General features: G+C 47.1%; 1 protein-coding gene across 7 annotated transcripts in view; it reads right to left on the bottom strand.

The window, feature by feature from the left end:
• UBP1 (upstream binding protein 1) overlaps positions 1-13,768 on the bottom strand; it is a 262,645-nt gene that overhangs the window by 149,697 nt on the left and 99,180 nt on the right. For all 7 annotated transcript variants that reach the window (XR_004538055.1, XM_033930367.1, XM_033930368.1 and 4 more), the window contains one exon: positions 1,590-1,695. Coding sequence is in view for 6 of the 7 variants with exons in the window: in XM_033930367.1 (XP_033786258.1) it covers positions 1,590-1,695 (106 nt within the window). In the remaining variant the exon portion in view is untranslated. The remainder of the gene's footprint in view (positions 1-1,589; positions 1,696-13,768) is intronic.

Below are 13,768 nucleotides of genomic sequence, written 5' to 3'. Positions count from 1 at the left end.
AAGGTTGATAGCTATAGTATGCGTTGGGATCTGGGAATGGTCGATACGGTTTGGTTTGATCATTTGACAAATTTCTTGAATAGTATGGTTTTCAGTTCTTTCCTAAATGTTTTGTAGTTGGGCGTCATGGTCAGCAGATTTAGAGGTGGTGGTCTATTTTTGCTCTTCTGGTGGCTAATAGACCGTCATATATTTTTTTTGCTTTGCATTTGATTGGGGGGTGGGTAAAGTGTGCTTGAGTTCTCCTTGGTCTGGATGTACTTTTCCAGATTAGGCAGTTGTTCAGATATCTTGGTCCATTTCCATTTAGGGCTTTGACTAGGGTGTACCTCTTGCTTATTAAGGCATAGCGTTCAGAGGAAATACAAGTACTGCCTAATAATGTATAAACAGATCCTGTGACACAGCAAGCTAGGCGGTCACCTGCTTCTTCCAGCAAGCAGTCAACTTCAACCTCTCTCACCCCACAAACCCTCACTCCCTCATCTGTCTGTGCACAGCCAGATCAAGATTATAGTGCCCCAGCCCATGCCCTACCCTCCCAACAAGTTCCCTCCTCTGACACTACTGTCCTGTCAGGATGAGACATCATAGGCCAGGGTTAGTGTCAAACAGTAGCATCAAAAAGTGCTGCTCTTCTATCCTCCGACACCAATGCTGGCCTTCCCCACTCGCAGCAGCTGGCCTATAAAACTGTATCCTGCCTAGATAGGTCAGCAGCATCAGAAGAAGGAAGAGGAGGGGGGCTGATGATGTTACTGCCCTAGGCATTTGGCACCCTGGGCCATAGGTTGAGCTAGCCTGGTGTCTGTGCATTAACAACTTCTGCTGAGGCAGTCATCACTGGAATAGAACTTCTTTCTCCCTACACTGTGCAGCTTCATGCAGTGGCGTAACTGGCGGAGTGGGAACCCGGAGCGGAGGACCATCCTCCTCTAGGAAGTGGAAAGGTATGTGGATCGGCCATGGGGCTGCCTGGAACTCCAGAATAGGGAGTTGATGTCAGAGGGGGCAGGGACAAGTGGAGTTGACAGTTGTGCATAAGCAGACCACAGACCCACAACCATTCCAGCACCTCCGAGCTTACTGCAACTGGGGTGGACTGACCCCCCCCCCCCAACACACACACACACACCCTGCCCTTGGTATGCTACTGGTTCCGTGTGGGTTCCATGAGGTCTTCAGATCTCAAAAGTATAACTGCACAATTCAAAGGATTATGTTCCTGGTCAGACAGCAATCACAAACCAGAAGCATGAAATTCCCAGGTGCCAGACAGAAATTTCTAGGTGTTATTGTCACCTGGTGATTGAGATTTTTGAAGTCCAACATAAAAGCCAGGAAACTGACTTTTAAAGGAACCACATTCTATCTCGCAAAATCTGAGCATCCAACCCAGCCACCCACAATTAAGCTGGTTTATTTTCTAAATCAATTTATTTCAAGAAAATAGAAGAGCAGTCCAATATCTATAACAAGGACATATCTTGACACCAGAAATAAAAATAGAAAAGATAATTTCACCATAACACCAAATGAACATCAGATATACCCTACATCCAAATTGGTCATCTTCATATTTAACATACCTAAATCCAGAAGCCGGTCACCAGGACGGTTCCACTTCCAACCTTCTAGCTGCTGGTGCTCTGTATATTGCAACCGCCGATCATGGAATACAACTCTTATAATGCTCTAGGCAGCAAAGAAAAGCACTAATTACAACACATCCATTTTCATTTTTAAAATATTTTTATTGGATTTTAACACAATAAATGTATAAATAAAATAAATTCAAGGATATTTTACAGTTAAAGATATCACTTACAATCAATCACAAATAAATCAAAATAAAGGTTATAAAACAATTAAAATGTTCCTTACATTCAAATCATAGATGCATGAGGACTAAAGGCATCTATGTTATCAATCCAAAGCCCGTATAAAATCATTTATTCACAGACAGTTATAAAAACTCCATATAGACTAGATATCAGATCAATTTTGATTACAAAAACCTACTAAGTTTATTTATGTAATATATTATTCATAATAATATCAGTTGTAAAATATTAGATTAAAAAGAAATATTTACTATTGGTAACCAAATTTTATTAGATTTGAAGCTTTTATTAACAAGGGAGTTGGCTTTGCACTCATATTTATGAGTCATCATAATCGTTGCCCACCAAAAAGACACATTTAATTGTTGAGCTGCTTCCAATGAGAAAGAATCATTTGTATAGTAGCAGCTATTAATATATCAAATAACTTGGAATGCCATTTATTCAAATGATAACTGAGAAGAAATAGGTAACACGGAACAAATGTTTTTCCAAACTGATCACCAGAATGGCTGAATAATTGGGCAATCATAGATCATATGTTTTAGGTCACCTAAATTAACCTTACAATGCCAGCATTTGTTAGAATCTGCTAAATGAGCTCTAAGCAATTTATTAGGGGCCCAATATGCTTTATTAAATAGAAAATATAGTGATTGCATTAAACTAGTAGATAGTGTGGGGCACTGTGAATGCTTGAAAATATGAAACCATTGCTCTTCAGAGCCAGACCTGCTGGATTCAGAAGTCCAAATACGTTTCATACACATATGTTGGGATAAGGATGACGAGATAAAAAACCCCAAGCAGCACCTATTTGACAAAATTCCAAAAACTTTGAAACTAGAGGAGTTTTAGAATTTAAAAGCCATTCCAATTTCTTTAAGCAATGATGTAACTGAAAACATCTATAAAATTGGTTCATAGTCAGTCGCGCGCGAAACACCAGCGCACAGACAATGGAGGGCAGACAATTCAGTGCAAGACACCAGCGCACCGCGGGAAAACAGGTTTAAAGAGCAACGAAGTGGGGTGTGAGTGGGGAACCCCCCCCCACTTTACTGCATAGTGTTCGCGCTGCTGTTGGGGGGGGGGGGAGATTGGAACCACCCATTATAGAGAAAACGGAACTTTTTCACAATTTTTTTAGGGAAAAGTTCCGTTTTCTCTATAATGTGGGGGGTTGCACCCCCCCCCACTCCCCAACGGCAGCACATACAGTATGCAGTAAAGTGGGGAGGTTCCCCCACACCCCCCGTCAGAGCTTTTTAAAACTAAGTTTTCTTGCGGCACGCTTGTGTCTTGCGCCGAATTGTCAGCGCTCAATTGTCGGCGAGCTGGTGTCTGGCGCGTGATTGTCCCGTCACCATAAAATTCAGTAGAAGACAGACCAAATTTAGATTGTAATTGTTGGAAGGTCAGTAGAGATTTATTTTCTATAAGTTGGCTAATATACCAAATATCTTTTTCCATCCATGAAGACGAATGTAATGGTTCCCCTCCAACAACGATATTTGAATTATGCCAAATAGGAGCAGAAAGAGTTTTTACAGCGAGATAATTCAGGGGAAGCTTTGTCAAATGCTTGTATAGCCTGGTTAGTAAATACAATAGTATCATATAATGTTACTCAGGAAGGGAATACACCTCAGTGGGATTGGTGAAGTTAAGTATGTTTCAATAGTATACCATGAAGGTAAAGTTAGTAAGGACTGAGGACGATCAACCATCCATAGAGTGCCATATCTTAAGAACATTGCCAAATGATATTTATAAAAATCCGGAAAACCCACACCTCCATTTATTTTTGGTAGTTTTAATGTAGAGGGGGCAAAACGTGGAGGTTCATTTTGCCAAATAAATTCGGATAAAATAGTTTCTAAATCTTTATAAAAAGACCTTGGACACATGGTCGGGTTGGGCCCATGTGCCTCAGACCCCGCCCCCAGGAGGGACCTAAGGCTCCCAGGCCTATTCCGATTGGCCCAGGCGCCTTAGGCCCCACCAGTAGGCGGAGCTTTGGGACGGATGGGCCAATCCGGCCTCATTCCGTCGTTGGCTACCTGCCGGACAGGCGGGTTTGGCTCCCGTCTGTCCAGCCAACTACACAAAGGTACGGGGAAGGGGGTGGGGGTGTCGTGGGGGTCGGCCAGGGGGGTCGCGGGTCGGCTGGGGGGGCGGTCGGAGGTTCTTGGGGGGGGCGGTCGTTGGGGGGAGGGGGGTTTGCATCGAGGGCTGGAGGGCCTGGGATCCCTCCTGCCCGTAATGTAGTGCGGGGGTAGGGGGTCGCCGTGGCCAGGAGGGTTTGGGCTCCCTCCTGGCCCGAACAACTAGCGGGGTGGGTCGCCAGGACCAGGAGGACTTGGGCTCCCTCCTGGCCCGAACAACTAGCGGGGGGGGGGTCGCCAGAGCCAGGAGGGCTTGGGCTCCCTCCTGGCCCGATATTGTCGGGGAGTTGGGGAGTCGGCGGGGCAAGATGGCTTGACGTCAGAGAAAGGGCGGGACCGCCAAGAGGAAGCAGCAGGACACCGGTAGGAGCTTCTACATGATGGGGGGGGGGGGGTCGGGAGGCTGCGAGCGGTCCTTCAGGGTGTGGGTGCGGGTGCGTGCGAGCGGTCCTGCGGGGGGGGGGGGGTGAATCGGACGTCGGGGGGGCATCAGGCTTTCAGGGTGGGGACAGGACTTCAAGGGGGAGAGGAGAGTCGGGGTGGCCAGAGGAGAGTCGGGGCGGGCGAAAGGAGAGTCGGGCAGCATGCGCGGTATATAAAAATTTTTGTACATAAAATTTGTGTTTTCCGCACGCTATACCCGTGCGCGCGTTTTACACGGGTGCGCGTTATCTACGTGAAAATATGGTAAGTTAACTTCACTTTACCTAAGGACAAGCAGGCAGCATAGTCTTACATATGGGACTCCTTAGCTGCCAGGGTCATGAGTTTGGATAAGAATAATGGATAGATGTAGATGTTTATTAAACTTTGATATTCTGCCAAATCTTGCAAAAGTTCTCAGCAAATTAGATTAAAATTATATAAAATAGAAAACCTGAAAAGAACTCCATAATATAAAGAAAATAACTATTCTACTCATTCATATCTAAGATAAATTCAAGTCCATCCACAGAGTAAAATAATATTTAATAGTAGGTCAGTTGGCTGTGAGCCTCTCGAATTAATGAATGTGATCAATCGGAAAGGAGTTACAGTGGTGCCTCACACAACGAACTTAATTCGTTCCAGGAGCAAGTTTGTTATGCGAAAAGTTCGTTATGTGAAACGCGTTTTCCCATAACAATACATGTTAAAAAAAATAATTCGTTCTGTAGCATAAAATATGCTAAGATGACATAAAAAAAGATAAATTTTTGGTTATTATTTTTATTTAGATACATCTAAAAACATAATTGTTTTTTAAAACAACACACATTTTTTAAATTTAAAGACAGACTAAGTAGAGTCTAATTTTACAGTGAGAGAGGGCAGAGTCTCAGCGGCAAAAACTGGGACTTAACTGTTCATTTTTTTTTTTTTTCTACCGTGTTTCCCCGATGATAAGGCAGGGCCATCAAATAAGACAGCCCCCCCTTTTTAGAAAAAAATGTAAAATAAGGCACCCCCCCGCAAATAAGCCACCCACCGATACCTGCGCTTACCCGAATCGGGTGGTACGGTGGGTGACTCCGTGTGGTCCCTGGCACCCCCGACACGATCGGGGCAAGAGGGAGCTCAAGCCCTCTTGCCCCCCCGACTCCCCGACACGATCGGGGCAAGAGGGAGCTCAAGCCCTCTTGCCCCCCCGACTCCCCGACACGATCGGGGCAAGAGGGAGCTCAAGCCCTCTTGCCCCCCCGACTCCCCGACACGATCGGGGCAAAAGGGAGCTCAAGCCCTCTTGCCCCCCCCCCCGACTCCCCGACACGATCGGGGCAAAAGGGAGCCCAAGCCCTCTTGCCCCGCCGATTCCCCAACTCCCCGACAATATCGGGCCAGGAGGGAGCCCAAGTCCTCCTGGCCACGGCGACCCCCTAACCCCACCCTGCACTACATTACGGGCAGGAGGGATCCCAGGCCCTCATGCCCTCGACGCAAACCCCCCCTCCCCCCAACGACCGCCCCCCCCCAAGAACCTCCGACCGCCCCCCCAGCCGACCCGCGACCCCCCTGGCCGACCCCCACGACACCCCCAACCCCCTTCCCCGTACCTTTCTGTAGTTGGCCGGACAGACGGGAGCCAAACCCGCCTGTCCGGCAGGCAGCCAACGACGGAATGAGGCCGGATTGGCCCATCCGTCCCAAAGCTCCGCCTACTGGTGGGGCCTAAGGCGCCTGGGCCAATCAGAATAGGCCTGGGAGCCTTAGGTCCCTCCTGGGGGCAGGGCCTGAGGCACATGGTCGGGTTGGGCCCATGTGCCTCAGGCCCCGCCCCCAGGAGGGACCTAAGGCTCCCGGGCCTATTCTGATTGGCCCAGGCGCCTTAGGCCCCACCAGTAGGCGGAGCTTTGGGACGGATGGGCCAATCCGGCCTCATTCCGTCGTTGGCTGCCTGCCGGACAGGCGGGTTTGGCTCCCGTCTGTCCGGCCAACTACAGAAAGGTACGGGGAAGGGGGTTGGGGGTGTCGTGGGGGTCGGCCAGGGGGGTCGCGGGTCGGCTGGGGGGGCGGTCGGAGGTTCTTGGGGGGGGGCGGTCGTTGGGGGGAGGGAGGGTTTGCGTCGAGGGCAGGAGGGCCTGGGATCCCTCCTGCCCGTAATGTAGTGCAGGGTGGGGTTAGGGGGTCGCCGTGGCCAGGAGGACTTGGGCTCCCTCCTGGCCCGATATTGTCGGGGAGTTGGGGAATCGGCGGGGCAAGAGGGCTTGGGCTCCTTTTTGCCCCGATCGTGTCGGGGAGTCGGGGGGGCAAGAGGGAGCCAGGCGGAGAGAGGGCAGTTAAGCGCAGTGCCTGCGCGGATGGATGCAGCTCGGGCGACTTCGTTGTGTGAAACGAAGTTCGTTGTACGAATCAAGACATAAAGTTCGTTGTGCGCAGCGTGCGCTGTGCGAGGCGTCCGTTGTGTGAGGCACGACTGTACTGTATTTTTCGCTCAAAAGGTGCATCTTATGGAGTGAATACACCTCCCCCCCCCCTTTTTTTTTAACTGGTGGTGGTCCAGTGCGGTCTCCTGCTGGACAACTGTCTTTCTGTTGCAAAGCAGTGCACAATGCAGGAGCGTGACCTTTGTACTTCCTGCCTGGTCCTGCGCCTCTCCGTGATTGGCTGAGGTCAGCTCCGTAATTGGCTGAAGTCTGCTCAATTTGTCTTCCAATAAATTTTGATTTCCTGCTAGGTAAACTGCTTGGTAGGAAAATGTTGTGAGGTATTGCCCAAGACCAGATTTGTATTGCTTCCTGGCAAAGGCGGAAAGATCCTGTTCCTCTCTGCTTGTTCAGATAGTACATGGCTACTTGGTTGTCTGTGCATACCAATACCACTTGAATGAGGAGATGATTCTGGAATGTGAACAGAGCATTGCATACTGCTTGGAGTTCAAGCAGATTGATGTGGAGAGTTTTTTTTCTCCTAAGGACTCCGAGTTCAGGTTTATTTAAAATTTGATTATATCGCTTATAGTACTTCTAAGCAATGTACAATTTAAAATGGGAAACAGTATTACAAATTACAGACATATACCAGAACAATACAAGACCAACATGATACAACAGGGACGAGGGTTGAAAAACAATAATTATAGGAAAGAAACAAATAATGATAGTATGAAACGGGCCAATAGGAAAGGTGTCTGAAGCCCCCTGAAGTTCGGGTTTCTATGGAGAGAAACATCAATTATTTGATTTTATGTTTGAAAGGCATCTCTATATAAGAAGGATTTTAGTGAGTTCTTAAACCAATCAAGATTTTGGGTATGGAAACCATCAAAGTGGGCTGGAAACATCAGTTGTTAGAATCTTTTGATGTGTTGGCACTTGGAATAAAATGCCCTTGGAGAGGTTAGTAGGAGTTAGCCACCACTGGAGCGATTCTGTGATGTCCCTCTCTGCCATGAGAGAAGGCCCGTGGTTTGAGACCACTGTGTTGAAAGAGTCCACTGAGGAATTCTGAGATGGAGATGGACAAAGGGAGTGACATGTACTGTAGATGCCATGTGACCAAGTACTTGTAGCATTTGATGTCCTGAAACAGTAAGAAGAGACTTTCTGGCAAAGCTGAGGCAGAGTGTCGAGTCTCTGTTGTGGTAGGAATGCACGATTTTGATTTGTGTTCAAGAGTGCTCCAATGAACTCTAGAGACTATGCAGGTTCTAGATGTGATTTCTGATAGTTAATTGCAAACCATAGGAAGTCTAGTAAGTGAATTGTTGTATTCCTGGCTTGAGCCTGCAGAGATATGGAGGCTTTGATCAACCAGTCATCCAAGTAAGGGAATACATGAAAGTTAAACATGTGGAGCAATGCTGCTACCTCTACTAGGCATTGCGTGAAAACTCTGGATGCTGATTCCAAACCAAGTCAAAGCACCTTGTACTTGAAATGGCATGTTCAGAAGCGAATGCATTTCTTGTGAGCAGGCAGAATGGAAATATGGCAGTAGGGTTCCCAGTGAGATCATGCGAAACTTCTCTTTCACAAAGTTCAGAGCTCGGGGGTCTAGAATTAGACGTAGGCCAAAGGTCTTTTTTGGTATGAGAAAATATTTGGAGTAGAACCCTTAGTCCCTCTCCCACACATCATCAGTGTCTATCAGACGCATATTAAGGACACATGTAATTGATGTTCAGACATCGAACGTCTAAATTGAGGCATGCATCTTTGTTGAGAGTGCGCAGTTCATCTCATTCTTAGCACTCCTCCCAATATTCATAGAGGCTCTATAGTTGATGTTCACCTCAATGTCACTCTCTATTGCCTCAATGTTCTTAAACGATATTCTTGGCATCATTCTCAACTAACAGAACCTGGTATCGAGGAACTTGTTCTATTGCACTTAACTGGAAGAGGGCAGAGAGCTCTTGAAGGAGATTTCATTGCTGGGAATTGAAGAGAGACTATTGGAGGGTGGCTTGAAGGTTTCTTTTGTAAGCGAAGGGCATAACCCTGACTGACAACTTGGATGACCCACCTCTCCTGTTATTAGGGTTCAGAGTTGATAGTAATAGGCAAGGTGACCTCCTATAGGAAGATAGTCTGTGGTGGAGGTTGAGAAATACTGATTATGTTCTCCAGAAGTAAGTCAAAAGGACTGATGCTGTTTGTACTCAATTGATGCAACGGTCTTCAGCTGTCTGTTGCTTAGGATGCCTAAGTCGCTGAGTGAACAGTTGCAGAAGAGTGGCAAAATCTCTGCTTTGAATAGTATGTGGATCTTCGAAAGACATTGGTATATCTTTGTGATAGCTGAGACTGGCGAGATTTAGAGGACAACGTCATGCAATCAGTTTGTTGGGGGGGTTGTTTTTTTGGGGTTTTGTTTTTTTTAATTTTGCAAGGCTTCCTCTATCCTGTCTCCAAATAAATCATTCTCTATAAAGGGTATATTAGAGAGACGGTCCTGGACATTAGCCATCTACGTTAGATTTTCAGCCAGGCTCGTCTGCGCATAGCTATTGAGACTGCAGAGGTACAAGAAGAGATGTCAAATGTATCAAATGTACAGCGTACCATATACTTCCTGGTTCCAGGAAGATCATTTGCCAGATACTAGTAAGAGGAAAGATGTTTTGATGGAATATATTAATCGTAATCAGACATCTTTTGTATGAGGAACATCGTATAAAATAAACTTATCCAGCATTCTGACTTCTCTCCCTGGGGGAGTTCTGGACTAAGGTCTGGAACTATGACCCTTTTTAGGCAGATTCCACAAGAGGAGACTATATGCAATAACATTGTGGTCTGACAAATCCAAGACAAGACTATATGCAATAGTCAGTCTAGTCTACATAGAGCTACTGAAACATGGAGATTCCCAGTTCTTCAGTAATGCCTCTTTCATGAGGTTGTGAAGAGGAACCTTTATGCAGTCTGGAGGCAATTTTTTTACAGTTAAGTGCCTCTCTAAACTCTGCCTGAGATGTTGCATCAGACTATTTTTAATGGGAGTTCTTGTCCCATTTGTCTAATGAATTTAATGAAAGACTAACCTTCTGGGGGCGACTTACTATAAGGTAGGGAAGGAGGTGAAGAAGCATAAGACTCATTTGCAGACAACTCTGGACAATCGCTTGAATAGAGCAGAGTTAGGTCATTGACCACACAGTCTCCATTTGGAAGTGGGGAATCCTGAGAGCCGCATTCACGTGTTGAAGATCCAGAATAGGCCTCCAATCTTCTTTGGCACGATAAGGATACAGAGTATACTTTGAGCCCGAGAGGTCTCGTGACACCAGCTCTCTACCTTAACTATCCAGAAAGCGCTGAACAGTACCCTGGATTCTGAGAGCCTTGTCCGGTTGTCCGGATGAAAAATCTATGAACCAATCTGACAGAGGCTGGGAAAATTCCAGCTTGTACCCTGATCAAATAATGTCCTAGACCCACTGGTCTGCTGTAATGCGCATTCGAGAGACGGCCCCCTATCTGCAGAGGGGCATTCTGCGTCCTAGCGTCATTGTGTCTTTCTGGCAGGGTGAGCAGGACAGGTGGCAGAAAGTTGGAAATGTCTATAGCCCACATACCGACCTCAGAAGCTCTGGGAAAATCGCTGCGATGTGGAATGTGCATACTGTCTGGAGCCCCAAAATTAAGAACACCCAGAACCCCTGGAGGATCTGGGTCTACTATCAGGCAGGGTCTTTGGGCAACAGTCCAATACTGCATCCATGAGGACATCCAAGCCTTTACTAAACAATAACTGCCACTTAAGACAGCCTTGGAAGTGGAATCACCAGCCCAATGCCTGACCCAGAGCATTCAGCGGTCTAAAATGGAGCATACTGATACTTTTGCCAGCACTTTCAAAAGGCCATAAAAGGCATCCACTATATAATCCGTCCCAGCCATCAGTAGTTGAGAAGGAAGCTCCTCCGAATCAGTCTCTAGCATGTGACAAAAGATGTTGCCACAGCAGCTCTGATGCCCAAATTGGCTGTTTCAAAAAAATTTCCCGAGGGAAGAGAGGTGCGTTTAGTCACTTGTGCCACCAAGGAATCCACCTTGGGCTGCCCCAAAAGCTGCTGACATTCCTGCGCCAGTGGATACAAGTGGGTCATGCTCTAGCACTCTTCAAAAGTACCTTCCGGAGAGTAAAAGTGCTCAGAGACCATAAAACTCATAGCCGGATGCCAGGGAAAGGTCAAAGAGTGTGAGCACCTACTACAAAGCCAGGGAGAAGAAGTGGACGGAGTCGGTTAAGTCACTAAGTTCAATTCCTGCAGAGATTCAACAGGAAGATAAGGCAGAGCCACAAACTCAATTAAGCGCAGGACAGTAGGATCACCACCAGGATCCGGATCCCCCAAAGGATCCGTGGATCTAGCACACAAGTCCAGATCCCCAAATCCGGGAAGAGCAATGGATCAGCGAGGTCAGGATCAGCATCCGGATCCCCCAAATCATGAGCAGGCAGAACAGCCAGATCAGGCAGAGGCGAAGACACGCTCAAAGGCACCACGTCGCACAAAAACATCCTGGGGGGAAAGGAGACTGCTTAGGAGAACAACATGGGATTTTTGGGATACTTTAAACTCTGACCAGAAAACCTCATGATTTTAGAGAAGGTATCCAGCTCCTGGGGCATGGAGTCACACTTAGATGACTTAAATTCGCAAGCCTTAGACTGCAGCGGGTCCGCAGCCAGGCTGACAAAATAACCAGCCATGCCGAGCCCCGAAAGTAACGGAGGCCGACCCACCAGGCTGGCTGAGTATCTGATCACCTGCTTCTATAGGGGAAACGCTAAGCCAGTCGCTACGGCCCCCCCAGCTGTGCCACAGGACAAGTGGCGCAAGGACGCTCTAAAAGCTCTAAATTTGCACAGTCCTGGCATGAATTCACAAGAGGAGACCCCAAAGACTCCATCCCAGCAGTTTTCCAGGTAAAAATCAAAGTTTTGAAGAAGCAGGGAGAAGAAAAAGATTACTAAAAATCCAAGATGACAGCCAGCACCAAATTCACACCAAAAACGCAATATTTTTCACACTTCCCAAAGTCCAAAAACGGAAATTTTAGAATATTTTAGGAGGGGGAACACAGGAGAACATAAAGAAATCCCATTGTTAAACTTTCCCCAACATATCTCACAAGCTGTCAGCTCATTGTACTCACTGTGACCTGATAAACTGGACTCCACCTGCTCACAGCTCTCTCAGTAGCTATAGAAGTGTTCACTGCCACAATACTGGGAATGCTCTCACAAAGCTGATCTTCGGGCTACCGGTCAGACCCCACTGTCTATGCCTCCACTCCAGCGGACCACTGGCTGCGCACCAGGACGGGCGGAGGCGTGAAAACGCAGCTGGCACGCTGCAAAACACCACTGAGCCTAAGTATGCCAAACAGTCTGTGCTCGACCCATGCATAACAGAAGGTGAGACTACTTTAAGGATGGCTCTGAGCTCCAAGGAAAACTATGCAAACTGGCTAACAGGTACTCAAAAAGGTATCAGCCTGTCTGCTACAGACAAAAGTCTGAATTCTGAAGCAGGCAGAGCTCCAAAATTGTGTCAAACATGAAATTACCTGAAAAGGGGATGACATTACATTGAATTTAAAACAATAAAATGGAGAGAGACTTGCTTGCAGAAGACTAGAGGGTACTAAACCGATCAGTGAAGTACTATAGAAGCAGAGTGAAAAATCCAGAGTGGATTCCTTCTGCAGAGCATGCGAATATGGGGAAATAACCCTATTGTCTAGAACAGGGGTACCCAAAAGATCGATCGTGCTCGACCAGTAGACTGCAAGGGCAATGCGAGTCGATAGTTGTGTTGCCTTTGCGTTCGCCCTTCTTCCCCGATGCCGCAAAAGCCAGGCGTATGCAGCCACTGCACAAGCGCCAGGCCCACTTGCCTCCCCCCCCACATCAATTCTGATGTCAGAATTGACATTGGGGGGGGGGAGCCTGATTGGCTGGCCCGGAACTTCCTCTCCAACGGCAGAATTGATGTCGTGGGGGGAAGGCTTGTGGGCCCGGCGCTTGTGCAGTGGCTGCACGGGCCTGGCTTTTGCAGCGTCGGGGAAGCAAGGAGAAATCGGCGTCAGTGGCTGGGGGGGGCAGGGAAAGAGAGAGAAAGAAAGAGGAGGAGGCAAGGAGAGAAAATGAAAAAGTTGGGGGAGGGAAAGGAGTGTGTCGGGTGGCAGGGGGCAGACAATGAGAGAGGAAGAAAAAGTTGGACTCATGGAGGGACAGAGAGAGATGTTGGTTGGGAAATGGAATGAGGTCTGGAGGAGAGGAAGCATGTGGGAGGAAGGAAAAAAGGGAAGAAATATTGGATGCAGTCAGAAGGAAGTGCAACCAGAGACTCATGAAATCACCAGACAACAAATGTAGGAAAAATGATTTTATTTTCAATTTAGTGATCAAAATATGTCCGTTTTGAGAATTTATATCTGCTGTCTATATTTTGCACTATGGCCCCCCCTTTTACTAAACCACAATAGTGATTTTTAGCGCAGTGAGCCTATGAGCGTCAGGAGCAGCATGGGGCATTAAGTACAGCTCCCTGCACTAAAAACCGCTATCGCAGTTTAGTAAAAGTGGAGGGGCTATTTTTGTATAGTTGTTACTGAGGTGACATTGCATAAAGTCATCTGCCTTGACCTCTTTGAAAAAACCCTGGAATACAAATGATAATTAACATTTTCTCTGCGTATAGTGTGCTTTGTGTTTTTTAAATTTTTATTGTCGGTAGATCATTTTGACTTGGTCATTTTAAAAGTAGTTCGCAAGCCAAAAGAGCGTGGGCACCTCTGCTCTAGAATGTCTCACCTATTG

Source organism: Geotrypetes seraphini, chromosome 2 (assembly GCF_902459505.1).
Source record: "Geotrypetes seraphini chromosome 2, aGeoSer1.1, whole genome shotgun sequence".
Taxonomy (NCBI): Eukaryota; Metazoa; Chordata; class Amphibia; order Gymnophiona; family Dermophiidae; genus Geotrypetes; species Geotrypetes seraphini.
Note: the sequence above shows the minus strand (reverse complement) of the source record. Positions and strands in the feature narration are given on the sequence as shown.